At 38.4% G+C, this 27,277-nt stretch overlaps 1 protein-coding gene, 1 long non-coding RNA gene and 1 other non-coding gene across 10 annotated transcripts; 1 reads left to right on the plus strand and 2 right to left on the minus strand.

The window, feature by feature from the left end:
* The first annotated feature begins 696 nt into the window (after window positions 1-696).
* AGGF1 (angiogenic factor with G-patch and FHA domains 1) lies at window positions 697-24,476 on the plus strand. 2 transcript variants are annotated; one of them, XM_055790650.1, is made up of 14 exons: window positions 697-1,106; window positions 1,859-1,955; window positions 2,394-2,599; window positions 3,431-3,577; window positions 4,499-4,687; window positions 9,646-9,715; window positions 15,519-15,630; window positions 17,437-17,488; window positions 19,650-19,751; window positions 20,105-20,270; window positions 20,515-20,597; window positions 21,595-21,722; window positions 22,626-22,725; window positions 23,557-24,476. In XM_055790650.1, the coding sequence occupies exons 1-14, from the start codon at window positions 936-938 to the stop codon at window positions 23,755-23,757; spliced, it is 1,824 nt and encodes a 607-aa protein (XP_055646625.1). In that variant the 5' UTR covers window positions 697-935; the 3' UTR covers window positions 23,758-24,476. The 2 variants fall into 2 exon arrangements, with proteins under 2 accessions (XP_055646625.1, XP_055646624.1); XM_055790649.1 differs by lacking the exon at window positions 9,646-9,715 and adding an exon at window positions 13,521-13,872 and having other exon boundaries at window positions 698-1,106.
* On the minus strand, window positions 21,638-27,114 carry LOC106112267 (uncharacterized). Of its 7 annotated transcripts, none has more exons than XR_008744749.1 (5): window positions 26,673-26,965; window positions 26,380-26,504; window positions 24,274-25,694; window positions 22,597-22,735; window positions 21,652-21,773 (listed from the first exon to the last, which is right to left on the minus strand). It is a non-coding gene; the product is annotated as an uncharacterized LOC106112267 (long non-coding RNA). The 7 variants fall into 7 exon arrangements; XR_008744748.1 differs by adding an exon at window positions 27,055-27,114 and having other exon boundaries at window positions 21,666-22,735; window positions 26,673-26,832; XR_008744747.1 differs by adding an exon at window positions 27,050-27,114 and having other exon boundaries at window positions 21,666-22,735; window positions 26,673-26,832.
* LOC114011159 (small nucleolar RNA SNORA47) lies at window positions 25,905-26,033 on the minus strand. Its single transcript, XR_003552981.1, has one exon. It is a non-coding gene; the product is annotated as a small nucleolar RNA SNORA47 (small nucleolar RNA).
* Window positions 27,115-27,277: the final 163 nt, after the last annotated feature.

Raw genomic sequence — 27,277 nt, forward strand, 5'->3', positions numbered from 1 at the left:
TGCACAGAGATGGGTGCTGGGTGGACAATCCACAAAGCTAACACACCTTTTCCTGGTTTTAGGAGGTTTACATACAGTTCAACAGTGAAGTTAGTCATTGTACATGATTGGCTGTAACTCTTTACGTAGTATTATGTACAGTGTGCATGCTCCAGAGATTGTGGAGGGCTGACTTCTCAAAGTTTCTGCTTCAAGGGGAGTGACTTTTATTACCATGGTTACGTTACAGTGAGGACAGGTTACTTTTGGGTAGTTTGTCTCAGGAATTAGTGGGTCTGCAAATGTTTTCCTTACCCTAGTTTCATGACACTGACTCTTCAGGGTCAGTATGTCTGCATGCCGTCCATATTCTGTTAGCCTTATCAGTTCCTTGGGTTATTTCACATTTTTCCTTCCGCCATTTGGCATCAATTCCTGGCGAAGAACGATGATTTCGGTACAGCACCTCCGGCCCCGAAACCGCGCCGAGCTTAACACCTCGGTTCTCTTTGGGACTTCTGGCCACCCGCCAGCTCCTCCCCGACGCCACCTCAGTGCCTCTGCCCGCACCAGCCCCCGCTCCCCCATTCGGAGCTTCCCGCCCGCAGCGGCTCTAGAGCCCCGGGCCCCGCCCACTCCAGCGCGTCGCCTGGCAACCACACGCTGGCGTCAGGCGCATGCGCACCGCCCCTCGCGCGGCTTCCGGCTGCTCGCGGTCCCTTCCGGGTGGCGCCGCGTTCGCGCCCCGCGGCAGGTCCTCGCGCAGCGGGGGAAACTTTTCCTGCGGCGGCGCCGCCGGGCAGAGCTCGCGCGGGCTGGGGGGGCGCGCGCCCGCCATTGCTGCCCTAGCGCCCGGCCGGGCGCCATGGCCGGGGCCGGCGGGCGGGGCCGCGGCCGCCGCTTTGTCCCAGGCGCCGGGCGGCGGGCGGCGGGCGGGCGCTGAGGAGCGGGCGGGCATGGCCTCCGTGCCCGACGGCGAGCAGCGGGCTCTGCGGGAGCGGGTGGCCGTGCTAGAGGCGGACTTGGGCGCCTGCCGCGGGCAGCTGGAGCGGGTGCAGCGCCGGCTGCGCCGCACCGAGCGCCTCTACCGCCAGGCGCGGCAGGGCAGCGAGGCGCTGAGGAGACAGGTAGGCCCCGCCGCCGGAACTGGCTCCCCCGCCCCTCTCTCCCCCTCCGGGCCGGAGGGCACCTGGCCTCTGCCCTGCCAGGCACCCCTGCCGCCGTCACCCTCCGAGCGGGTGTCCCTCGGCCCCGCTCCGCTTGCCGTGACCCCTGGTGCGGGCAGGCCCGGTGCCTCCCGGAGCCCGGGCCGCGCTGCCGGCGTGCAGCGGCCGGGGAGGGCGCTGCCGCTGCCGGCAGGAGGTGCCGTCCCGAGCGAGCGCCCGGCGGCCGGCCCCGCAGGTGGCGGTGGGCAGCGCGGTAGGGCCTTCTCGGCTGCAAAGCTGGTTTCACAGTCAGAATGAAAAACTGTATTTAGCAGAAGGAAAGATGCTTAATAAACAGGATGAGGCACAGGATGAGTGGAAGAGCTGTCCCGTGGATGCTGATGGCAAAATAAATGCCACAGCCACCACAGAGTAGTGGTTGTGGCCAGAAATCCGACTTTTCAGGATGGGCAACTGAAGAAAAACCTTGTTTAAGTTTTTCTTTTTCCTCCTAAATACTTGTCTTTGTTCCTGTATGCTTTATGAGCAAATCTCCTTTTCATTATGCCAACCATTCAAGTAGAAAATAGTCTCCTGCCAAAGATCAGTTGAAACACCGATGATGCAGTAGTGTTTTGCTTGAATTACAGAATGTAAAATAGGCTGATAATTCTTTCTGATGTAGACTCCTAAAATGCAGTGCTGTGTTCTGTAATGTGCTGTTTTTCTTTCAGGTTGAAGAGCTCACCAAGGAAATTCGTAATACAAAGGAGAAAGATGCATGTAGCGTAGAAGTACAGACAGAGCACTATGCTCCGTGGTCACAAGCAGGTAGAGGGGGTGGTGATTGCTTAAACAGGCATCTGGAACAGTATCTTATTTTGATTTTTTTTTAACATAAAATACATTTCAAGTCTGTATTCTTAGCTGCATTAAACTCAGTAACCTGACATCTTTTGGACCATTTCCCATTTATTCAAGCCATTCCTTATAGAACAGGATAAAATGTAGCATGGACTGTAGCAGAATTCATGCCATAGTGATCTGTTATGTAGTGATCTCATACATTACACACATACCTGTTTTCAAGACCTGATTTCTTCAGGAAGAGTAGAATAAATTCAAAGCAGAGGCACTACCTAATAATTGATTTTCATTGGACTACTTACATGCATAAATTTCCAGTTTAAGATTTAGGATCCTTAAACTCTACTGTATAAAATACTGCTTTGCTAATTTATGCAACTTCAACTTTCCACCCTCCCGCAGATTATTACTACTACGAAAATTACTACAATCACACTGACACTCAAGATTGTGCATCTGAACTGCCATTGCAGCACAATCATGAAACTGAAGGCACTGAACATAATTCACCAGAGGAATTGCAGACAAATGTTGATACTCCTTTAAGGATGGATGGCACCAAAGTTGCTGAAGGTGCAGAAGAGGAAAATCTCATCCAGAGTTCACAGGTTATAGAACTGTTTGGGGTTTTACCAATTTTCCAGTCAGCACTCTCTTAATGTTTCATATAGTTTAAAAGATGTGCTTTTGGTCTTGATGTCACTGTAAGAAGTGATTTTTTGTGATGGTCTGGTGCTGATGGTAACAGACAAATATCCTTGTGCTTTGAAACTAGTTCTTTTTGTCATATGTTCCAAGTGTAATATACTCCTAGATTTGTTTTGGAAAAACAAAAGCAGCACATTCTGAAACACAGGTCATGCAAAGCCTGAAAGCATGGCATTTTTTTATCAGCAGAGTGTGTTCAATATGGCCATGCTGACTTTCTTAAAGTGTACTTTTTTATTCTCCATTGATAGAAGGAGGCAACAGAAAAGGAGAAGAAAATTGTGGGGTGGTTTAGTCTTTATTTTTTTGTGGGGCCTTTTTTCCCTGCTATCCAGCTTTCCCGTGAGAGAAATCAAGAGATCACTTGCTTCATCTCTTCTTAATCCTAATTATTTAACTGATTTTGTGCCTTAGCATCTAGCAATTGAAATGGAACGGAGAGCAGAAATCTGTTCTGGGAATGTACTTAAAGGTCGTGGCTCTGTATGTTTTTGATGTGAACTAGTTTTGAATAAAGGTTGGGTAAAACAAAAGGCACAAGATGTAGTTTTGGCCCCACTGAAATCAGTAGGACTTTAACAGTAAACTGTAGCTAGATTTTTGCCTTCTTGTTTAATCTTTAAACAATCCAGCCCATAGAGCACTAATTTAAAATAGGGGATTGTAAAATGCTAAAGAACCAACAAGGTTCTTCTAAGAAGAAAATTTAATTTCTTATTTTCGTATATCAGGAAGTAGAAGATACTACAGTACAAAAGGGTTCTTTGGCAGAAACCTTGAGAGCTGCTGCAGAGGCTGCTGTTTCACAAACTGGATTTATTTATGATGAAAATACAGGATTGTACTACGACCATAGCACTGGATTCTACTATAATTCAGTAAGGTTTATTTTCAAAACCCTTGGCATTTTTTCTCTATTGCAAAATTTTGGTAGTAAAAGTCAATGTGAACAAAGGACTAAGATCCAAGCTGACTATAATTTGAAAAATGTTACTGAAGATAAATAGTAATGGAAGCTTGTTAATTAGTTGTCACATTATTTCAGTCAAGTTTTAAGATAGCAGGCTAAGATACAAATCTAAATTTTCATTTAGTTCTTTTTGATGTCTCCTACATCTTTAACTTGCTTGGCATTGTAGAAGTTTTATACTGTAAAGCTGCTCTGTAACTCTTTCAAAGCTTGAGCTAAATGGTGACTTGTTTTGAAAAAGACAAATTGCTGAACTAAGTCAGTGGCTTCTCCACAATGAAAAGCATGTTGAGAGAAAATACACAAAATACTCACAATACACTGGGTGGAGGAAGGAGCAGCAGAGAGGAACTGTTACAAACTGACTGCAAACTCCCCACTCCTCATCTCCCTGCACCACTCAGGCAGACGGAAGAGAGGTGGAGGAGCTGGGAGTGAACGAGCTGAAGTACAGCTTGGGGAAAAAAGGGGCAGGGAAGAGTGTTTTGTCTTTGTTCCTCATCTTCTGGCACTCTTTTAAATGACAGTAAATTAAATTTATTTTCACCAAATCAGATCTAGTTTACCCATGACGGTCGTCTTCCTGTCTTTATCTTGACCCATGAACTTTTTATTTTCTCCTCCAGTCCTGTTGAGGAGGGGAGGGAAATTGAAACAGTGGCTGGATAGTAGCCAGCCAGGGTCAAGCCACCACAGTCCTTTAACACATTTGAGTATTTTATTTCTGTGGTCCTATATTTATTTATGTGGTCCTATATTAAACTGGCTGTTTCTTTGAACAGTGTATCTACTGAAGTGATGATGACATTGTTCTTTGTTTCTTGTAAAGGAAAATCAACTGTATTATGATCCAGCAACTGGAATTTATTACTACTGTGACGTGGAAAGTGGCCGATACCAGTTTCATTCACGAGTAGATCTGCAGTCTTATCAGGCATCTGGTATTCAGCACACCAAGGATAAAAAAGGGAAAAAGAAGAGAAAAGAACCAGAGAGGATAACTGCAAACGAATATAAGGTAACTTTAGAACTGAACAGATAGAAAATGCAAAACCTGTTGGGTTTTTTTCATGATAGCAATTATTGGGTTGTGGGTTAGGATTTATGTAGAGGGTGTATGCTTATTTTCTGAAGAATTCAAACATCTTTAAACTATGTACAGCAGGTTGCTAACATGTAGTTAGTCTTCAGATAATTTTCCCATTGAGTGATTAAAGATGAAACTCTAAACTTTGATCCCCTCACTTTTTCAATGTTACTTTATTACAATGCAACTGTATATATGTCTAAAATTGAACGTCGGTGAATCTCTCCAGTTAGCGAGCACGCTAGAATGAATTCAGGCTGTGCATGGGCTGGGTTAATATCAGAAGTTCAGCATTACCTTAGTGTCTTGGTTTGGGGATTTTGGCTTGTGGTTTTTTGTTGTTTGTTTGTTGGTTTTTTTTAATTCATGTGATGGATCGAAAAATGATTGAAGGTTTTTGAAAACACACTACCCCTTCTCTGTGACTTTGTATTCCAAAGCTCATTCCATTGCCATTTTATTGTGTCTATACTATCATTTAGAATCGATGAAATGTCTGTTAACTTCTAATTTTTGGCATATTATGCTCTCCTATTGATATTTTGTTTGGTCTACATTTTTGTTGTCCATAGTGTGTGGATAAGCTGTACATCTTAATAAATGCCCGTCGTAATTAACTTGTATTTTAAGTTATAAAAAAACATAGTTTCCTTTCTGGTGTTCTAAGTGCTAAGAAAGCATACCATGTAGTACATAGTGACTGCCTTGAAAAACATTACTCAGTCTTAAACACCAGCAGTTCTATTGTAAAACAGCTATTAAACCATAAGAAGCATTTTCTCAATGAACACTATTACTGATGTTGAATCAAATCTGTATAGTCCTAGTCAGCAAATGTTTTATTACTTAAGATTTAGTTGAATGTATTGATTTTTTTAGTTTACAGTGTTCCTTAGTTTGCATATTTTAAAGCTATTGCTTTAACCATTGCATAATTTCATTATGTAGGCATCAGTCAAGCTGATTGGTTGAAATCTGAAATACAAATACTCTAACATGATAGTTATGTAGCATCAGTACAGAGTTTAAAAATTTTGTCAGGAGTGAGGTCTTCTGAAAGATTTGAAAATGGAAACTGTTTACATTAAGGACCAGTGAAGGCAGTTAAGTGGATAGTGGTAGTTGATTGATTACAGATTTTATAGGTAGGTTGTGGCCAATGTGGGAATTTCTTCTCATGAGATTCCCTTGCAAAAGCTTGAGGTGGATACTTCGCAACACGAAGTATAACTATCCTTTAGACTCAAAAGAGGGGAGCTGATGCAGTTGAAGCTAGGAGTTTTACCATCATGCAAGTTCTGGGTATGCTATGTGCAACTGCTGAATTAGCATTCTGCCCCTTTCAAAAGGTATTGTTAATACAGAACTTTATTCATCAGGAAAGCATCATGGAAAGCTTGTGTTTTGCTGATTGACTGGATACCAAGCAAAAATACCAAATCAAATATAAGAATAAGTGCAGTTTGTTATATTAGAATATAATAAAGGAAAATATCATGCAATATGATAAAAGGAAACTACTGGTTATTATGGACAATATGATAAAAGAAAACAGGAGCAAAGCGTCCAAATATTACTGCAAAGCATTACAAAGACTAAGAAAAGGATCCAGGCCCACACTATGGCAGGGAAGTCCCACTACCAGGAGTCTCTTGGTAACTGGGAAATTGCTATGTGGTGCATCCATCCATAGGTGAGGCTTCTGGCCCAGTCCTGGAGCTTGCCTGCCTTTATACTTGGTGAAAAACAAAAACAGTACATTCCTAGTGTACGCAGACTTTTAAGTTTATGCCAAGTGCAGGCGTGCGCTCACAATTTGTGAGATGCACACACGCCAGGGATGTTAGCCAGACACCCAAGCATGGTTTTCCTGTCATGACAGAGCTGCACGCAGTTATTTATTGTCTGGATGGTCCTACTCATGTCTTGCTTCAGGGGACTCGGGACAAACACCATGCGCTTGTTAAAGTTGTCCTTGAGCTCCCTGAGCTCACTGTCCCAAGTTAAACAATTCCTAATAAAACACAAAGAGTTTTTCAGCAGCAATCAGTTCAATAAACTTTCACCATAGCTTGTAGAAATAAGCCTTTATTGTATAGCACAATTAATAAATCTCTTAAATTTAGTTCTGTGATTAACTGTTACGTATTGACTTAAATAAACAAGTGTATTTATAATAGTTGTGGCATATACAGCTTTGACCTAACGAAGAACGTTGACTACTTTGTGGGATCCCATCATAATCCACTTCTGTCATCTGTTTATACTAGAAATAGCTACTTGCCTTCAGCTTATTTTATATTGATGGTCTTGTTAACAAATCTGTGTGAAGCTTCCACAGTCACAAGGTGGGAGGTAAACATCCACTTTTTCTGATGTGTTTTATTGATAGTGAGCTGAGTACTCTGCTTCATTTATGAACAAGTTTGTTTGACTAAAAAGATAACCAAAAAAAACATATAAAACACACTCTGTAGCACACAGATCTTTGCATCTGTGAACATTAAGCGAAGGTTAGTGCCATAGTAAGAATCAAGGCTATTTCTACATTTGTAAAACAAAAAAGAGAGAATTCACAAAGTGAAATTTAAAAATTACTCTTCACTATAACTTCAAAAAGAAAAGAATGCCTTTTTGTCGTCACTTCTATGTAAATGCACTGTTAGATTTAGGAAAAACAAAGCACCTTACTGTCATATTTTATGTAGCTAAGTTGAAAGCACTTTATTCTTGTGTTGTTTGTAATCGTGTAAGAAACCCATGCATTAGCATAGAAAAAAAGTTACGTTAGTATAAAAGATTAAGGTTTATTAGAATAAAAGATTATAGACTTTTCCATTACAAAACTGAAAAACAGGTTATAAGCTGCACAGTCCAGTTCATAGATATTTCTGGCAATACTATTGTTATCTAGTTTAATCTGGTATTGGTAAAAGAACTAATTATTTTATGCTAGTTATTGTGTTATTTACATCCTAAAACAAAACCAGAAATGTCTGGGTTTAAGTGGAACTGCTTTCCTGGACACTTACGCCCAGCCTTCTCCCTTTTCCCTCCATTCTCTCTTCCACTCTTGAGAAAATAAATACAAACAGGTTAAAATAAAACCTGTCCTTGAATCCCATTAAATTATTGAAGTTGTGAAAATTATTTTGAAGATTAGTACTTCATTATTGCTTTTCCCAGTTGGTTATTAAATTATGCTGCTAGCCTGAAAAATGCCTCCAAACATTAGCTATTTTCTTGACCACAGTAGCTTGTACTCGACTTTCTTTTTGGACAGCCAGTATATGTAAGAGAATGGTTTGGTTTATTGCCTGGTTTGCAGACCACTAATAGTGGAAAATAAAGCAATAGTGGGGTTTCATTCTGGGAACGTCATACGTATTCCCAGGACTTTATTCCTGGATGAAGATGAGATAGTTTATAAGAATATGCATGTGAAGCAAGGGAGGACCGTGAACAGTAACGATAGAACCTTAAGTACACAAAACGCTTGTCAAACTTGTTTTCTCTCTTTCAGTTAAAGGATTAAATGTAAATAAGTATTGATAGATATTTAGCATTACTTAGACTTCCTTATTTCTTGTATTTGGCAAGTTTTATCAGCTGTGTGTATAGATTATTACAGCAAATATTTCTACATGCATGGTACTAGTAACTATATAGCTTTTACAAAAATTGCGTGTGATTTTTTGAATGACTTATTCTATTTAAACCAAAGTTAGCATCTTTTTAATTTAAAAAAGATCATAATGAGGCCAATCTGTTAACTTTATTGTTTCTGGTTGCAGGAGGGTTTTTTAGTTGTGGTTTAGTTTGTAGCTATTGTGAAGAATTTGAGGGGCTCAGCTATCTTACACATAGTGTCTATTTATAAGGAGTAAGCTGGGAGGATTAACGCTACAGGAAATGCAAGGAGGTATTCCCACAAAATTTACAGCGTTCTTGAAAAAGCAATATAAATCAGATAATCTAAAGAATAATACTAATCTTTTAAAATATTACTGTATTTTTAACAAACTGAATCATCAAACAAGAAAATGCTAGTGTGACGGTACTTCTAATTGCAAAAACAACAGGAGGGGAACTCCTGTGCTCAGTATCTCCTGAGGAATGTTCCCAATTTGTACAAGTACTCTTCTTTGAAGAGAGTCTCTCTTTTCAGTCACCAAACTTCTATATTACAAGTAGTTTTCTTTTGACTTGTGAAACTAAGCATGCTGCCCACGTGTTTGCTTTTAATAGACAATCAGGGATTTTATTTGCCAGGATGAAGTATTAGACAGCCTTTGTGCAGCTTGCATAAAAGGATCGGTAGAATGCTTTGGAGCTTTCAGGTGCGTAGTCCAGTTCTGATCTCTTTTTTTGGTGGTAGGCCAAAAAAAAAAAGTACGGCAGGAAATACCATATTTTCTCCTGTAGAATAAAAACCTTTAAATATGTAAATTTGGAAAAGTTTAAAAAAAAAAAAAAAAAAACAACAAACCAGAAGGTGGCATAAATGATAATGTGGTCCCTGGCCCAATATCTAGATCCAGCACTTCCATATTGGTTGGAGAATAGACTGTGCAGTAGTGATCATGTAGTTGTCGTTGGATTGGGGCTTTTAGAAATACATAGCAAAATTTAGATGCAAGGTCTGACATTTGCCATTTTTTCTAAAAATTTTTATAGTTTATTCTTAAACTACCATCTAATAGATTTTATTTTACTGTGGTGCTCAAAATTTACTTCTGCCATATTTTTTCTGTTATAGATGTATCCTAGCTACTTCTGTAGGAGAGACGAGAGTTTTGTAGTAGCATTTCCCATAGAACTCGAAGCAGTGATTTTTATTTTTTTATCACATACAGTTTACTTTTTGCTGATATTCATCCCATCTTTAGGTACGTCAATTGGCAGAAACCATGGCTAATCTGAAGATTTCTTCTTTTGGATTGGCAACTTCTGGTGAAGGTAGAGTTGAGATAACACACACATTAGAATGTGGATGTTTACCTTGAACCTTGGTATTTTTATTAAAGGAAAAATATCTAGTAGTTGATATTTAGATACTTCTTTTCCTAAAGGAATTGATTTTTTTAAGGTACTTGATCAGAATAATTTCATCTATGAAGTAACTTTGAAATATATTTGAAACACTGTAGTAAGTAAAACATCTGAAGAAAACTTTGATGGCATTCCAGAATATTTACAAAGAGACGTATTTAGCATCATTGTATTAACGCAGTTTCCTGACTAAACAAACTTTAGGTAGGGCAAATTTATGTTTCCTGTATTTCAGAACGGTCCACCAGTATATAAAATTGCTTCTTTATGAATGTAGGAAGAGCTTTACTCTTCTTCTGGCTTTTAATTAGATTTTTTGCATTGGAAATTCAAGTATTGTGTAGGGTGGAAGACAGTAACTGAAGTACTTGTGAAAACAGTGCTAGTAAGTGCTTTCATTACAGTAAAAAGCTATTTTAAACTGTTTGAAAATGTTTCTTTAGTGAAATACTGAATTTCAGGTTCATATTTCAAATCAAGACAGCCAGTGCTGAAGAGCTATCATTCAGCCCTTTAGATGAAAGCACTGAGTGCCCATGATTCCATTAAGTCACCTACTGAACTTCTAGCAAACCAAGAAGCAACAGGCTACACATTCTGAAAAGTTGTATTTGTATATTGTGTGCTTTGTATAAAATCAGGCATAATACAGAAAAATGGCAAGTTTTGAAAGACAAAATGTCTTGCTCTGTCACACTAAAGCAAAAGGTATAGTTAAATGCTTAAAATATTTTGAGGTTTTTGTTAAAAACACGTCAGAGTATGATCATTCATGTGTATTTTATAAGTAGACCAATCTGTGCTTCAGAAGGGCATTGTGTTCAGGAGTTTGTGACCTATTCTTTCTAGTGTAGAACAGTCAGTTGCAGTCACACAAGCATGATTTGTAATTCTTACAAGATCACTCCCCGTGGAGGTACATAAAAATCCTGATCTCACTTGCATCTTTGGCTATCTTTGTCGCGGATGCAGAGGTATCATAGAATCTTAGAATGATTTGGGTTGGAAGGGACCTTAAAGATCTTCTAGTTCCACCCCCCCTGCCCTGGGCAGGGACACCATCCACTAGAAGTGGATGTGAATATGAACCAGCTCAACCCTGTAGTTAAGAAATAGTTTATTATGGATCAGATTAATCCTGCTTCTCAGCTTTACTCATGTTCTCTCACTCATTACTCAGTGAGAGAAGCACCAGAGACCATGTGATACCCAAAAAGTACGAAGTTTTTCAAAGCTGAATTGTGTAGACAATCCATATCCAACATAAGACTGTTGGGTAGGTCTACTGACTATTTAGCTATATTAGGCAAAACAACACATGATGCTGTAACAAACATGGTTATAGTGAGCACGTACTTCCAGACTTTGTGTGTTGTATGATGTTTGAGATGAGGAGTTAAATATCCCGCCATAGAAATGAAGTGCATTACTAGTATTTGTTAGGTCGTTCAGGATAATACTGAACATTCTGTTTACTGCCATTTCCTAGTTTTTAAGCAGTGGCTATATGGAGGCAGGGTATTAAGTGTTGTTTCTATATTTACACTTTAATACATGCTACATATGTTCTGTGCTAGTACTAGTGGTTGTATATAACAGAAAAGGATTTCTTCAGTGCAAATAAAGATCCTCTCACATGCTTTAGGAATACATTCAGCATTCCTAGGCTTAATGTTTAGGCATCATCAGGATGTGTTTTTTTAATACAGATCTGTGAAATCATTAAGTGCTCAAAATATGTTTTCTTTAGGAATACGGTTTTAGAATCCTTAATGTTGCACACATTTTTAAATGCAAAGATCACATTTTACATTCAGTACTTAACTATTTAGTTTATTTGCTTTCTTAACAGCTGATGGTAGTAGTAGTGGAAAAAACAGAGGAACTGCTGAGAACAGGTTAATGGTCATATTGGCAGAATGTATGTACAGAATTCTTGGTCTGTCTATATAAATGCTTAAAATTGCTGTTTTCAACCCAGAACAGAGAGTCTACTCTTTAGTAGCTGGACTTTGAAAGAGCACCTTTTTATTTTCTAATGCAGCAAATCTGAAGTGATGCCCGAAACGAGTATCACTGAATTCACAGTGGAGAAAGAGCTCAGCGGTTGGAGCATTATACTTCGTCATCAGTGCGTCACAGTCATCTGGTCCTTTGCCTCAGTTGTGATTTGAGCAGACTATTTGGTTTCTCTGTTTTCAGATCAGATAACTGAAACTTAGGTAGCTTACAGTACTATGGAAAGAAATACATTTAGGTTTGTAGAGCACCTTGGTATGTTTGGTATCATTCTAAAATCCATACCAAGCATAAATATTGACAAAGATAAATACATGGGAAAAGATCATTCACAGAAGTGAAAACCAGATTTGCCAAAAAAATTTCTAATATAATTAATGTCTGACGTGTGGACTGTGTAGTCTTCTTTTTGGCAGGATTATTACATCTCTTATTTGAAATAAACAATATTAGGCAGTGGCCTTCTGATTCTGTTCCTTCCTACTTTTAGTAGTTAGTTGATTCAGGGAGGGGGGCTGGTGCATTATAGAGAAACCCTAAACATACCAATAGTCCTTCCTGGACTGAGAGAAATTCTTGTTTTTGTCTTAAGAGCTGTGCCACTGATGAGTTTTTACAATTCTGAAAAGTGGAAGTGCTTTAATTTTCATGGTGTTAGCATACACATTAATTCACAATATCTTGGAATGTAAAATGCTTTATGTGAAAAGTTACTGAAAAAAGTCAAGGGTGTTTTTTATTTTAACTGCTGTGTTGCATATTTGGTAATTCAGGGCAATTGAATGCATTCATTTTGAACCCAAGATGGCAAGTAAACTTTTGTCTTTAATTTCTCTTTTAAAGCCATTTAGGTTTGTTCTTTTTTCTCTTTCTTTTTTTTCTTTAAAGATGGTCATCAAAGCTACTAGATTGAGAATTACATTTTCAAGGTACTTTGGCAAAATAAATATGAAACTGTAGATTTCTCGGTTAAAAGTTGATGGTCTGTTTTTCTGCTGATGGAATCAAATGGCAATGGAAAAACCTGCAATGACCTAATCTGTCTGGTATTCAGTAAAGAAATTTGTTGCAGTAGAAAATGGATTCTCAGTAGAACTGTTACACACAGCATAAATTAAACTTTTAAGTTCTCTACAGTATCTTGAAAGGCTTTGATAAAGTTGCAGTTTTGAAAGGAGGAAGAGCAGCTCATTAGGGGAGCATGGGTGGGCATTCCAGATATTCTAGACCATTGTGGAAAAAAATGAGAAGACAAAACCAGGAGGAAGATATGATGAAGATCAATTAAAGAATGTTTAAACAAGTTGCAAGAATTGAGTAAGAAAGGGACCAAAGTAAGTGTCATAAAAGCAAAACTGGAAAATAGTCAAGATGGTGTTGTACAAGTTTGAAAGTGAGGACAAGGATCTTAAGTTTTGTGTGAGAAAAGAGGAAAGAATAAGTGACATTTAGAAGAGGAGTGCAGTCACACCTTCCCAAATAGAAGATGGTTTCAGTCATGACTAACAGAATGTGAAAATGTTTCTGCTGAAATGTTCTGTTGACTGCATGTATAGAACTTTCTGGAAATGTAACCATTTCTTTATAGTTGTAAAAATAATTCTTCCTAGTGAAGAATTTGATTCCAGGCTTATAGCAGACTTTAGAATAGCTCAGTCTGTAAAGAATGTAACATTCTGTAACTCCCCTCCAGGATGTGGACACAGAAGAGCAGAAATCATCTAACAGCCTGAACTGCTTTTCCACTACTGAGCAAGTAAGTTCTGAAGAAGAAGAGTCTCCAAATATAAGAAAGAAGACTAAAGTGGACACAAAACCACGAAACAGTCTAACAGCCAAAGAATCAATTTCTACAGACAGTGTAAATTCACATTCACGCAAAAGCACACCTGATACTGCAGCATATACAGATGACAGTAGAACAGCAGACACAGAGAGTGAGCCAGAAGAAGGTGAAATTATGGATTCTGAGTATGAAGCCTATAGCAGTGAGGATGAATTAACAAGTGAAGAAACTGCTGATTCAGGAGACTCAGAAAACGAAGGTGAATTATTGTGGCTTTTATGTATGATATTACTGTATTTTTCCAGGAGCCCATTAGGAACAAACTACAAGAAAATTTGGATAATATAAAAAAATATATATAAAAACAAGTGACTTGAGATACTTCGAATTAAGAAGAACTATATGTTACTAGTAATTGTTTCCTTCTCTTTACTTGCGCAGTAGTCAGGAGTAAGTAGTGGTGGTTTTGTAAAAGTTGATTAGGGGTATAATGTTCTGTGCTTCTGTAGAAACCTTAGTGGTAGAATAAGATTTGTTTAGATTAGGATAGTGACAGGAGAAAATAAAGACTATTGCTAAAATAGAGGTTCTAGTACAGAACTCCCAGTAATTCTATGTATTGACTCTCTTCAATTAATACATAATATTTTGGGTACTGTTCATAAACAATCATAATTCAGCATAAGATGAGTTCACTGTAGTGAAAAGGCTGAATGTGGAGTACTCAGTACTATTTGAAATCCTATTTTGTGTGTGGTCCAGTGGCAACATGTAAGAAATGGGTATAGAGAAGAAACTTGTATATTGTTTTGTACCAAAGAAAGTGTTCTCCTAGGTCCTTAAGACCTCCTCAAGAATTGAATGGTCTCTTGCAAAAGCAAAGCAAAACAGAACAGAAAAAACCCCAAACAGAACAAACAAACATAACCTGTGAAAAACTCAATGCAATTAATGGGAACTATGTATGTGCAAAGGATATTCCAAATCATAGAATGAAATACAACCTATAGAAGTCTGTACTGCAGCCTGAGCCCTGCTTATAGTTAAATAGCCAGTTTGTTTCTTCAGTTTTCATTGCTTTACTTACTCAGCTACTCAGATTCTGAGTGTTTAATGTCATCCAAAATGTCCTTGCTACCATCAGCCTTTCAGATTAAATTTCCTTCTCATACTATTTTCTAATAATCAGTTCTGCAGTTAATGCTGGAGTAATAAAAACTGGAGACAATTTCTCTCGCCTAGTATCTTTTGAACTGGTGTCTTCCCATCCTACTATGTCTATTCCTATCCGAGATCATTGGAGACTGTTTCTGCAAATGTACATCCAAGGACAGAATTCATATAGCTGTTAGAACGTAATTATTTAACAGGTGCTGAGGCAAAAAAGTATATGCATCTGTAGGCTCTTCTATTATTTTTTCTTATCTGTATTGCTGCATAGTGCTAGTAAGGGTAAAAACTAGTAAAATTACATTTGACGTAGAAATTACCAAATATAAAGTTCTGTGTGCTTTATGTTTGTGATGTGAACAAAAAGGTGCTGCCTTTTCTCAAACTTAAAACTGTATTCTAATCTGTTACGACTAATGGTCCATACATGTATACTATGCTAGTAAATTCTTTGAATGTATTTGTATTTTATTGCTGTAACTAAACAGTTGTGCACATGAAAATAACCAGAATTAGGAAGATTTTTCATACTTCAGTTTGTGGTCCAAAAGCTTTTGAAACAGTAGCCTTGTCAAAGTTTTCTCTCAGATGTGCTTACGCATTTTTTTTCTGAAAGTTGCATAGTATTCGGCCAGGTCATGGCTGAATGTGTATCAGTTGTTTGAAAGCTGTGGAATGTAGGGGTAAAATTGTAATTTGTTGGTGGTAATAGTCTTTATTTTCTTGTAATTACAGACGAAGAAAAGATCTGGCCTCCTTGTATCAGAGTAATTGTAATAAGATCACCAGTTCTACAGACTGGATCGCTTTATATTATCACAGCTGTGAAACCTGCTACAATTGGAAGGTAAAACTGAGTGGAATTTTATGAGTTGTGTTTTAATCCCAACTGGCAACTATGTCCCACGCAGCTGCTCACTCGCTCCCAAATGGGATGGGGAGGAGAATAGGGGAAAAAGGTAAAGCTTGTGGGTTGAGATAAGAACAATTTAATAATTGAAATAACATTTGATTCTAATAATAACGATTGTAATGAAAAGGGAGGAGAGAGAGAGAGAGAGGAATAAAATCTGAAAGGGGGAAAAAAAACCCAAGTGATGCACAATACATTTGCTCACCACCCACTGACTAATGCCCAGCCAGTCCCTGACCAGTAATCCACCAGCCCCAGCCAAGCCCCCCAGTTTATATACTGAGCATGATGTTCTCTAGTGTGGAATATCCCTTTGGCTAGTTTGGGTCAGCTCTCCTGGCTGTGTCCCCTCGCAATTTCTTGTGCCTCTCCGGCCCTCCCGCTGGCAGGGCCTGAGAAACTGAAAAGTCCTTGACTTAGTATAAATGTCACTTAGCAACAACTAAAGCCATCAGTGTGTTAACATTATTCTTGTGCTAAATCTAAAACACAGCACCATACCAGCTACTACCAGACACAGTCTGAAACCGTACCTTACTTTGAAAGCTGTGAAAGCCACTCAGGGTTGCTTGTCCCTGCTCTTCATGCTTGTTCTCCTAGTGTGCAGCAGTTATGATGTACTCGTTAAGTTAGGTTAGCCCACAGTGAGAATTTTAAGTCATGTCACATAATGTCATGCTTGCTGGGGTAAGAGCATACACAGTTAATGTAGCTCAGCAGGCATGAAAATTTCTTAGTGATAACTTGATCTTGTGTCTGAGTCCTAATGGCAGCATAGCTGCAAGTCATTCCTTGAAAACTCTTCTAGAAAGTAAACTTTTTCTCTGGGCCACTAGGATAACTTTTTTAGAAGCGCAAGAACACACTTCAGAAGTTCAGCATCACAAGAAAGCATATCCTGGACTTCCTCACATATTCAGATTCTAGTAGGGCTGGTTCATCGTTTTTGAATAAAAAGTTGGGGTTTGTACTAGCTTGTTGTGCTCTTCCAGTTCTAATATTTAAAAAAATAATAACAATCTGTTTTGTTCATTGTGGATGATTAATGTTGAATTAATGCTTTCTTTCATGCTTACTGAAAACTTCACCCTTTTTCAGCTGCTTTTATCTAATGCTCATAGGTATGTTTTGACTTGCTTTTACAGCTGGAGTTTCGTGGATACATTTATGTGAAGATTAACAGATGACAATTCTGCTTGCAGTTTGCATATAGGTCCCTTACTACCTGCATTGCTTCTTCATTCCCTAGTATAAGAAACTAATACACAGATCCCTTCCTCCTACTGCAGTATTTTTGACCAAAAAAACCACCCTGTACAGATTACTTTCATTGCTTGTATTAACCTGCCTAATTCTACCAAGAATTCAACTTCAGCATTGAAGACTGGTGACAAGATGCACTGAAGAGCCTGAAGGATACAGAGTTCAGACTGTTATTCACAGGCATTGTACAAGGATAAAACTTCAGATAGAAGTGTCAGGTTTATAGATAAAAATTCAACAGTACAGCTTTATCATATATTTATTGCCTACTGTGTATAGTTTGTAGATGGAAGAAAGGACCTGAGGCAAGTCTTTACGTTGTGTATATAGCAATACAGTGTGTTATATCTGTAAAGCATCCTAATAGCTCAGAAGAGAAACATGTTATTAAGGTTCAGCTGAAACACACCTTTTGTAAGCCACTTGTTAGACCTATTTCTACTTTGTTCTGATTTATTTATCAACTTAACTTTTCAGAGAAAAAGATGTGGGACACACACTTCAGATTCCTGAAGTTGGAGTCAGTAAGGTAACTTTTGTTTCTGTCTGCTGAAAGGTAGATCAGTGTATGAATGAAGCTTTAGATTTTTATGGCTTTAAATTCTGCAAAATCTTACGTTAAATTTTTTTAAGAACTTTTAGAATAAGATGGGGATTTAGCCACATTTGAAATTAGAAAAAGGAAGACATACAGTATGTTACTGAATGGGAATTTAACATGAACAGCAGTGTGATTTCAATGTCTATAAGAACAAGTCTTTTTTAAAATTGGAGTTTTACTAATCCACAGGACAAAAAAATTATACTTTGAATCTTGAATTTCTTAATAAGTTTTTCTCACGTTTAATAACTACTCTGTTAAGTACTAATGTTATATAAAATATTGATGTCAACTAGTTAGAACTTTGTCATAAAGTAATCTGTGCAGTAGAGCTCAGAGCAACAGGTTTTATTTCATTTTTCTTCAAGGCAGCTGTATAAATACATGTGATGTACAGGTAACAGAATTTCTTTCAGTGACAGACTAAAGGAAAATTTTTCTTCTGGTTAAGAAAGATTAAAAATAAATTATGTGCTCTGTTTTGCTAACTACTGTAACACAGACGGTACATACTATAGCACTCTTACTAAAAAAATGTAGATTGACAAAGACATGTCATCACAAGCAAAAAAAAAAAAAAAAAAAAACATCTGCAAGTGGAAGTATCTGAAGTATGCTTTAGTATGTCTGTTCCAGATGATAGTTCTGATTAATCAGCCATTTACCATATTTCATACTGAACAGTTCCCAGAGCAAATCTTCCCCTGTTTTAATTACTTTTTCAGGCATGTATTTGAAATAGGGAGCATCAAGGGCCAAAAGGCTTTTATTTTTCTGTAGTGTTACAATTTTAGTACTTCACAGGTACCTGACTACTTATATAAGGAGTTACTTCACTTTGCAGATAAGGCGTCAAAGGCAAGAAGATAAATCACATTATGTGTAGAAACAAAACAAAAAGAAAACAAACTGGTAGTTAACCTCACTCTTCATGGTTAACAGCCACTTAGGCATTTGCTTTTCTTGAATGTAAAGTGTAATTTTAAAAAACAGTGCTACATCCTGCAGATTTAGCATCTCTAGAAGTTTGCGTTCATCCTATTCAATATAACAGAGGTAGAAATGCAATAATCTATTGAATGAGCTAGTCAGTATCCACCATTAAGGGAGTATTCCTGTTGTAAATGCTAGCCAATCTACCAAATTGTATTTTAATATTTTTTTAATGACTGAATGTAGCAACTGCTGTTGCTCAAAGATAAGAAGACATTTGGGTTTAAATGAACACTTTATTTCCAGACTGACCCAGGTTTTTTTTCTCCACTATAGCAAAAGGGATCTTTGCTTGTCAAATTTGAAAGAGTTGCTTTTTTAGACTTATTTTTTTTACTGGAAGTCTTAGTAGGCTTCAGAATTTTATTTTGGTTTTCTCAGTGGCTATTTTTGGAGGTAGTACATATCTTTGTGAGTTTGGCCAGGAGTTGCGTTTTCTCTGTTCTGTGTGGGCTTGGGAGTAATGCCTATATAGAATTGCAACAGCAAAACAACAACAACAAAAAAAAGAGACTGTTAGTCTCAATTTCATAAAGGATATAAAAGGAACAGCAAATGATGCCTGGTCATTGTGTGCTGGTCATCAAGATGCAGGTGAAGATAAATTATGTGAAATATACAAAAGCATGGCATTTAAGGAGCTATTTCAGATATGAAAGACCAGGTAACCTGAAGCTGTAGAATGAGATCAGGTGGTTTTTTTAATTGAAAGAGTTAAAAATGGAGTGCTGTAACATACAGAAGAAAAAAAGAAAAAAGCCTTTCATGTATAAGAAAGTTAAAAATACTCTATTACCGAATCTTGTAGTCCTTTAGGTAAAGGATGATTGGACATTGGAAGTATATACTTTTTCAGTCCTGAATCAGTTTATGGTCAAAATAGTTCTATACTTTAGCTCATGCTGTTCTGGCCCATTCATTTATGTTTCACATGGATGAAATTATAAGGTGTGGAATACTCTTATTTACTTAAGAGTACCAGAGGTGCTCATTTAAAAGGCCTCAAAAGATATTCTGAAGTCTTACTTTTAAATGGCATATCAATTGTGTAGTATTTGCTTAATAAGAGCATTTCACTTAGGCTTCTATTTATCAGTTCCATGCAGAAGTATATTTTGACCACGATTTGCAAAATTATGTTCTTGTGGATCAAGGCAGTCAGAATGGAACAGTTGTTAATGGAAATCAGATTCTCCAGGTGAGTACCTGTTGTTACAATGCTGTGTATGTTGCAAAAAACTAGTCATGTGGTCACTTAAAACATGTTATGGCAAACTGCCAACAATGTCATTGTATGGCTTCCTTTCATATATTAGTCTCTTTGTTCTGTTCTGGTTTTAGGGCTACTTACAGTACTTCACGTTTGGCTTCTGTTAAGAAAAATCCACTATGTTTGCAGTTGCTAGAGTGAAATGCCCATTGCAATTAAATACTTGCCTGCATTTGTGAGACTAAACTGAATTACTGAATTATGAGTAGTGTTCTGAAATAGAGTTCATGCTCTACATTAGTAACTAATTAACATGCTGCCTAAACTTTCTTTTGCTGTAGCCTAAAACAAAATGTGATCCCTACATCTTGGAGCATGGAGATGAAGTGAAGATTGGTGAAACTGTGCTTTCTTTTCATATACATCCTGGCAGTGATACTTGCGATGGATGTGAACCAGGACAAGTCAGAGCACATCTTCGCCTGGACAGGAAAAAAGAATCTTCTGGTTAGTTGTGTTATCATTTGTTACATTTTTATTACAGCTCTTTACTTGATAAACATGACAATTACTTCAGGTTTTTTACAGTTTTATTGTCAACTGTGAACAGTTCTGTGATAGATGGCAATGTATTTTCTTCTTGGATGTATGCCTGTGTGTAATACTAGAATGAAAATTCTCAGTTGTCTTTCTGTTTCAAAACATTGTTACATTATTAATTAGAAATTCAATCCTGTGTTCTTCCTTTTAGTTTGCCCAGCACTTAGCAAAGAAGAGAGAGAGTTAGTCAGGAGAAAAGCATTAAAACAAATACGGGTAAAATATGGTTTACAGGTGAGTTTACAGTAGAAGTTAAGTGTTTGAATTTTACATCTACTTTGTGATTCCTGTTTTAAGCCATAGACTTCAGTGAATAAGGAAAGTTTTCAAATGCACACAAACTTAAAACTCAAGCTTGTGTTTTGTACATTAAACAATAACAATTTACCAACCTCTGCAGAGAGAGATGATGGTAACAGGGCATGACAACTCTGTTAAAGGTTTAGGAAAAGAAAATCTGTTCCAACATCTGCAAGATTTGTCATCCTTTTGAAGTTAAGATTTCTTAAGATATTGCTATCTTTATTTCTGAAAATTAAGTTTGCACTAAATTACAGTGCTATCTTTTATTTGGAAAGGTAGAATAATGAGCAACTGAAAAAAATGATGGAAGGAACAGGGAAATTCTTCTAAGTTTTTAAGTCCACTCTGCCACAGAAAAATGCCAGCATGAATATGGAGGCAATAAATATAATATGTAAGCATTCAACTTCTGTTTTAGAGCTTATTTTAACAACAGGGTTACAGCAAGCACTTGTAGTAAGTACTCATGTAGAAAGCAGAATGCTGTCATTTGTCTTGAATTCTTCAGTTACCAAAATAGTATCAATGCAGAATGTATACATGCGCTTAGTTCTGTCTTGTACTCTGAAGAACTAGCTGCTGAGGAACAGCCTAAATGTTTAAATAGAAATCCAGCGGCATGTCCATATGGTTTTATGCTTGATATGGAGAGATTGATTCTTCATACCAAGAGAAGATTCAAGAGAGTATGTTGATTTATTTATGGCCTCTATGAAATAGATTAATTTGGCAATACTGTATTATTATGTGAATATGGCAATAACATACCTTACAAGGTATGGCTGTAATGTAAGAAACTACTAAATGATATTAGAATTAATATAATAGGCTGAAGCTGCCTCATTTTTGGAGGGAAGCAGTGAAGTTAATCAGAAATAATTTAAAGCTCACTTTCTTTGTCTTGATGGAATTTAATCTGCTTATAAAGAACACAGAGTATGAAGACAACAAAGCAGTGAAGAATCCAAAGTACAAAGACAGAGCAGGAAAACGCAGAGAGACCATCGGAAGTGAAGGAACCTTCCAGAGAGATGATAGTCCAGCTTCTGTTCATATGTAAGTTTATTTGAAGAGGGGGGAATCCTCAGTGTCATTCTGTAGTAAATACTAAAAAAAGATGACAAAGCATCAATTAGTTACTAGGATACAGTTTGTTAGATTATTAATTACCTGCATATATGTTAGGAGAGCCAGAAAATCTAAGCTATTCCTACTTTCCAGTTCACTTGGTCTTATTATTAGCTCTTCACCTTCCATATAGAATTCAACTTGGCAATAAGGATACTGAGACCACTTTCTTACCAGCTCAAAAAATCAAGGAACTCCCCAGCTGCACTATTGACACCTCCAGTAGTGTCTGTTTTTCAAGTGTCTCAATTTTGATTTTTCCTATCCAATCCCAGTAATAGTACACATGCAAATTTTTCACCTGCAGTTTTTCACTGTCAGTATCCAGTCTATCATAGGGCATACGTTTACACACCTCTTAAATGACACTTAATCTTCCTCTTAAATTACTCTTTGCTTTTGTAGTTGAAGTTGTGGTGGTTTTTTTAAGAAACGTGGAAGTGTGAAACAATGAAATACATGTGTTAGGATAATTTGGTGGTGAGGTAGCAATACTGCCTTTTCACTAGTGCAGACAATTCCCACCTACCCATCATGTATCTTACAAATCCTAAAGTAAGTAAGTGGTTCAGAAGGAGTTTTAAGAAAGTTGATATTGACCAGAAGCTTGGAATAGCTTTGGTAACCAAAGAGATTAATGGAGGAACTTGCAAAAGGTAGCACTACGGTCTTTTGGATAGCTCTTGATGGAGCTAGGAACAGCAGAGTAGTTGAGCCCTGGTTTCTGGAGCAGTATATGCATGCATGTTTGTCCTTCAATAATTGAATAGAGAGCATGCTCTTTGTATTGACTCTTACTTACCCAGTTATCTTAAACTTTCTTCATCAAAGTGAAATCAGCAACAGCAACAAAGGACATAAAATGTTGGAGAAGATGGGATGGAAGAAGGGGGAAGGCCTGGGCAAGGATGGTGGTGGTATGAAGGATCCGGTAGGTCTTTCTGGTTTTTAGTTGGACCAAAAAGGAATAGAAATCTACTTGCTGTGAGAAATGTCTAATTGTAAGCCACTGTTCACTTGAATAATTTCAAAATCCTGGTTAGGAAGGAATAATCTCACTAGGACTAATCTCAAATAATTTTTTACTTGACTAATAAAGTACTTTGAAATTTTTCAATTATTTTGTCCCTTCAGTAGAAAATGCCAGTGCTGGCTCTCTGTAAGCAAGGGAGGACAGATAGCTCTAGCCACTGAATTACTAAGCCAAGATTTGAATACAAAGTCTGGAGGAAGACTGAGATAATTGTAAGTGATGTGACTTCAAGATGGCTTATGGTGGAATTCTTCACTTCTACTTTGAAGGCTGATATAGCACAAAAATCAAGCTAGATGACAAGCTATGACAGAGGAAAAGCTGGCTGAAGTCACTGTAGCCACCAAGTGCTGGGCCTTTGTGGCAGCTAGGTTAGCCCCATTTTTGTCACCAGACATGTTGTCTTTTGGCAGTAGTGCTGCTCAGAGCAAAACACTACATTTTGTTGTCAGACTATGCAGCACAGGGCATAACACCGTTCACTTAGTGAGAAGTACTTCACAGTAATGTTAGTGGCAGGTGACATCATTCAGCACTCTACATCATAGTTCTGGAGATGGTGATTTGACACATCATTTTAACAGTACTTTAGATGTCCATGTATGATCTAGGTATATTAGAGCCCTAAAGAAAAGCACTTGGGGAGGGGGAATTGGGATCATAAAGTATGAATCTAGGTATTTAGAATACCTAATTTGCAGTTACAACAATGTTTAATGTATTTGACAGATCTACCTTCAGTTACATAAGACACATGCAGGTTTGGGTACCAGTAGACCAGCCTCTATTGAAGATGTTCAGATCATCCAGAGCAAGAATAAGAAGAACTGGGATAAAGCAAGAGAAAGGTTTGCTGAAAACTTCCAAGAACCTACATCACAAAGGGAATCACCTAAGATTACGTCTTGGGTTAAAGGGACTGTGGAGTAAAGTATCTGGTCCCACAGCAGGGTAATTCCTGTGTGTAAATAGTTGGGAGAGAATTTATTTTTGTTCTTTTTTCTTCTGCTAAAGCAGAACTTTGGTGATATGTAAAATACAGTGGTGGAAAAAATGATACAAGATTAACCCTATTATGTTAACTGGTTTTCTGTAGTCTTCATGCTTTTATAAAAACACACTTTCAATAAGAAATCAATGGAGTTTAGAGGGATATTCAAGTTTAAGCACTGAAAAGGGATTCTTATCATGAGCAGAAAGTTTAATTGTGTTTTAACACAATTTTTCATGGAAAGTCAAACAAAACATCTGTTACATTTAAATATGATACAGTGGTTCAAAAGCAAGCTGAATCAAATGAAGAGGGAAAAAAAAAGGGGGGGGGACAGAAAATGCCCTGGACCCCTACTAACAGAGCATCCATACTACCATTTCCTCTTTTGTATGCTCAGCAAGTTCACCACTCAGATTCATACAGTTCAGTACTAGTTACATGTCTCAGCTTACCTTATGGGGGTAAAAACCTTGTTTTGAAAAGATTCATCAGTACTGTTGCAAAAGAAATACTGCACTCCATGAAATAAACTGCCAGCTTTAGTGAAGAAAATGTTCAGAGATGGATTGTAGCAAAATTTTCTTCTGTGAAGAACTTTACATTTGTTCAGTGAATCTGTATCATGCCTTTAAAAAGATGAGGTATGTCTAGAAAACTGCTGTCTCTGTGTATTATTTATTAACTTCTTGTTCTGATAAATCCATTGCTGGCAATGGAGTTCATGCTAGAACAAACAAAAAAAACACAAACACAATGAACCAACTGCTTTTTGGTGGGGAAGGATTGCCAAACTGAAGCTAAAACTGGCATTTATTGAATGTTCCTAAACACAATAAATCACTGTCAGTTTAAGCAGTGTGCTTCTTGATACTATCTTGCACGTATGCTAGATAGGAGTGCTCTTCTAAATTGAGAAAACCTTGATTTTGTTTTAGTCAAGTTAAAGTTCTGATACTTGTCCAAGTAAACTGGGTAGGTATCACCATTCTATCAGATCATGCAGGCAACTGTCAAGCACTGCTGAGTAAAACCAAGGCAAGTTGCTATCTTGTATGCTGAGACACACATACAATATAAAGGAAAGTAGTCAATCTTTGTAATTTAAATCATTAAAGCACACAAGTTCTAACAACCTGAAGCACACCTTGAGCAGTAGTTGAAGATACAGTTATGAGCACTCTAAATGCCTGCAGCAATATCGCTTAAAGTCAGTTCACTGTTTGCCTTTGTAAACAGCTATTTTTTACTGCTTTAGTGATAATTATGAATTATTGGCTTGCCTTCTTGTTGCATTCCTTTATATTGCCAACTTCACATTTTCAGAGGCTCCCTACTTACAGCTGTGAAAAAAAAAATGTTCTTAATGAAACAGCTACATGTTAAGTTTTAGTTCACCATGTATCTAAAAAGGCATTTCTGCTAGTAGGAGGAAAGAAACAACCCTGTGTGATAAAGAAAGTTTTTGCCCTTTTTTTTAAAAAAAAAAAAAAGCTGACCTGCGTGGTCTTCATAGTAACTCAAACTACAAATCTTAACCTGAAGGGAGAGCAAGACTGCTTGTACATACATACCTTATTAAGAACCTTAGTTGTCCTCTCCCCAGTTATTCAAGTAACAACTGTAAATATCAATCACTGGTTTATTGTTGCCTTGCAAAGAAGAAACACAACAGGCTTTAACTGAGCCTTCATTTTATAAAAGTTTTAAGTAAGCCATCATTCACCTTCTGTGAGAGGCACAGCCTCATGCAGTCAAGCACTGACTGTTTTCAGTACTGCAGGTTCCTCTTTCAACAGACAGTTCCATATAAAGGGTTAAAGGTTAGTCTCAGTTTAGTCGGTGTGACAAATCCCATTACCACCTTATGATGCTCCTAGGAAAGTAGAAAAAGCAGTGCCATTAATACAGCATTAACAACTGAAAATAAGGTCTGACTAATCCTCATCAAGCAGCTGGGTGCCAAGTAGGAAGACCTGTATTGAGCTAAATAGGGCTTTTCATCTCCTACCTTAGTGACCTCTTAGGAAGTTTTAAGTACAAATGAGTTAGGCGAAAACCACCAGAGGTGTGCAAGCCTTATGTGCAAATGCAGTACTGCTTTCCCTCACGTCAGGAGGGAAACAAGAGTTGTCATTGCACTATTCTAATTTTGGAGGCTATAACCAGTAAGATACAGCATAAAGTTTAACTGTCTTACCTTCTCAGTCCTCCAACCATCCTGTTGTCTTTTTCAATTTATGATACTTGTAATTTAGACAAAGTTGCTTTTCTGTACATCAAAAGTCAAAAGTTTTAGCTGTTTGCTGTATGTTTATTACTAGTATGTATAATCTTAAAACTGTTAAAAATAACATTACACTCATCAGTTTATATAAACAATTTCTGTAATGCTCACAGTGAATTTTGTAGAGTACCAACTTAGCAAACATACTTCTGAAATTTAAAATAAAGTAAGAGTAGGTACATTCATCACTGTGTAAAAGCCACTGGACTAAGCACCTATGCCAGCAGGGGCTCTGAACTATTTTATACATAGAAGATACTTCTACAAAACGTACCATAGATTAAACTGGAGTTTCTGTTCTAGCAAGTACAGACCCTTTGCTGCAGCAACTGGTTGTATGCAGTGTACCCAGTAGGTAACAAATCCATAGCAGCATGAAGAGATGTCAAAAAGAGCATCCTGTTAGGAACAAGATGTATTTAAATGTGCATACCAAAAGGTTTTGTTCTATATAGGGGTTTTGTAAGTGCTGCGTGGGAATTTTTCCTCGTGTAGTTGCTACCTTTTAACCGGTTTTTTTCTGCATCTTACTATAATCCAGCAATACCTCTCTGATGGTGCGCATACCTGTGGTACTGGTTTCTGTGGCCTTGCAAGCACTGATCTTGGTACAGCCCTGAGCGCAGCACAGCACCATCTGCTCTCACGCGTTTGTGCTGACGTGTCTCGGTGTTATTTCAGCTCCGCAAAAGGGCACATGCTGCCTCTTCTGCTGCTCCTCAAGCCCCTTGGATACGACCGGGGAAAAAACGAGGGTTATGGCCTGGCCGTCCCGCCGGCGAGGCCCTTCCTGGCGCACAGGCGGCTCTGTCCGAGAGGCCGTGCAGCGGGCCGGGCCCGGCAACACCGCCCGCCCCCGCCGCCCGCCCCAGCCTCTGAGCCCGGGGAGCCGCGCGGCCGCGGCGCCGGCCCGCCCAGCCACAAGCGGCCTCGCCTCGCCTCACCTCACCTCGCCGCCGGGCCCGCCGCCATCTTGTCGCGTCTCGTCCCTCAGGCCAGCGGGGGAGGCCGAAGGAGCAGCGCGGCCCGCCCAGCCCGGCACCGCTGCGGGCCCGGGTCCGCACCTCGCGTTTGCACTTAAAACTGCTCCGCCGCCGCCTCCTCCTCCTCCTCCTTCCCCGCCCGCCTCCCACCGGGGCCGCGGGCTGCCCCGCCCGGCCGTGGGCTGAGGA

Source organism: Falco peregrinus, chromosome Z, assembly GCF_023634155.1.
Source record: "Falco peregrinus isolate bFalPer1 chromosome Z, bFalPer1.pri, whole genome shotgun sequence".
NCBI lineage: Eukaryota > Metazoa > Chordata > Aves > Falconiformes > Falconidae > Falco > Falco peregrinus.

Coding starts and splice junctions, on each gene's coding strand:
- AGGF1 (XM_055790649.1), top strand. CDS start 936: ATGGCCTCCGTGCCCGACGGCGAGCAGCGGGCTCTGCGGGAGCGGGTG. Junction 13,873..15,518: donor AGGAGACTCAGAAAACGAAG/GTGAATTATTGT, acceptor TTGTAATTACAG/ACGAAGAAAAGATCTGGCCT. Junction 17,489..19,649: donor CTGAAGTTGGAGTCAGTAAG/GTAACTTTTGTT, acceptor TCTATTTATCAG/TTCCATGCAGAAGTATATTT.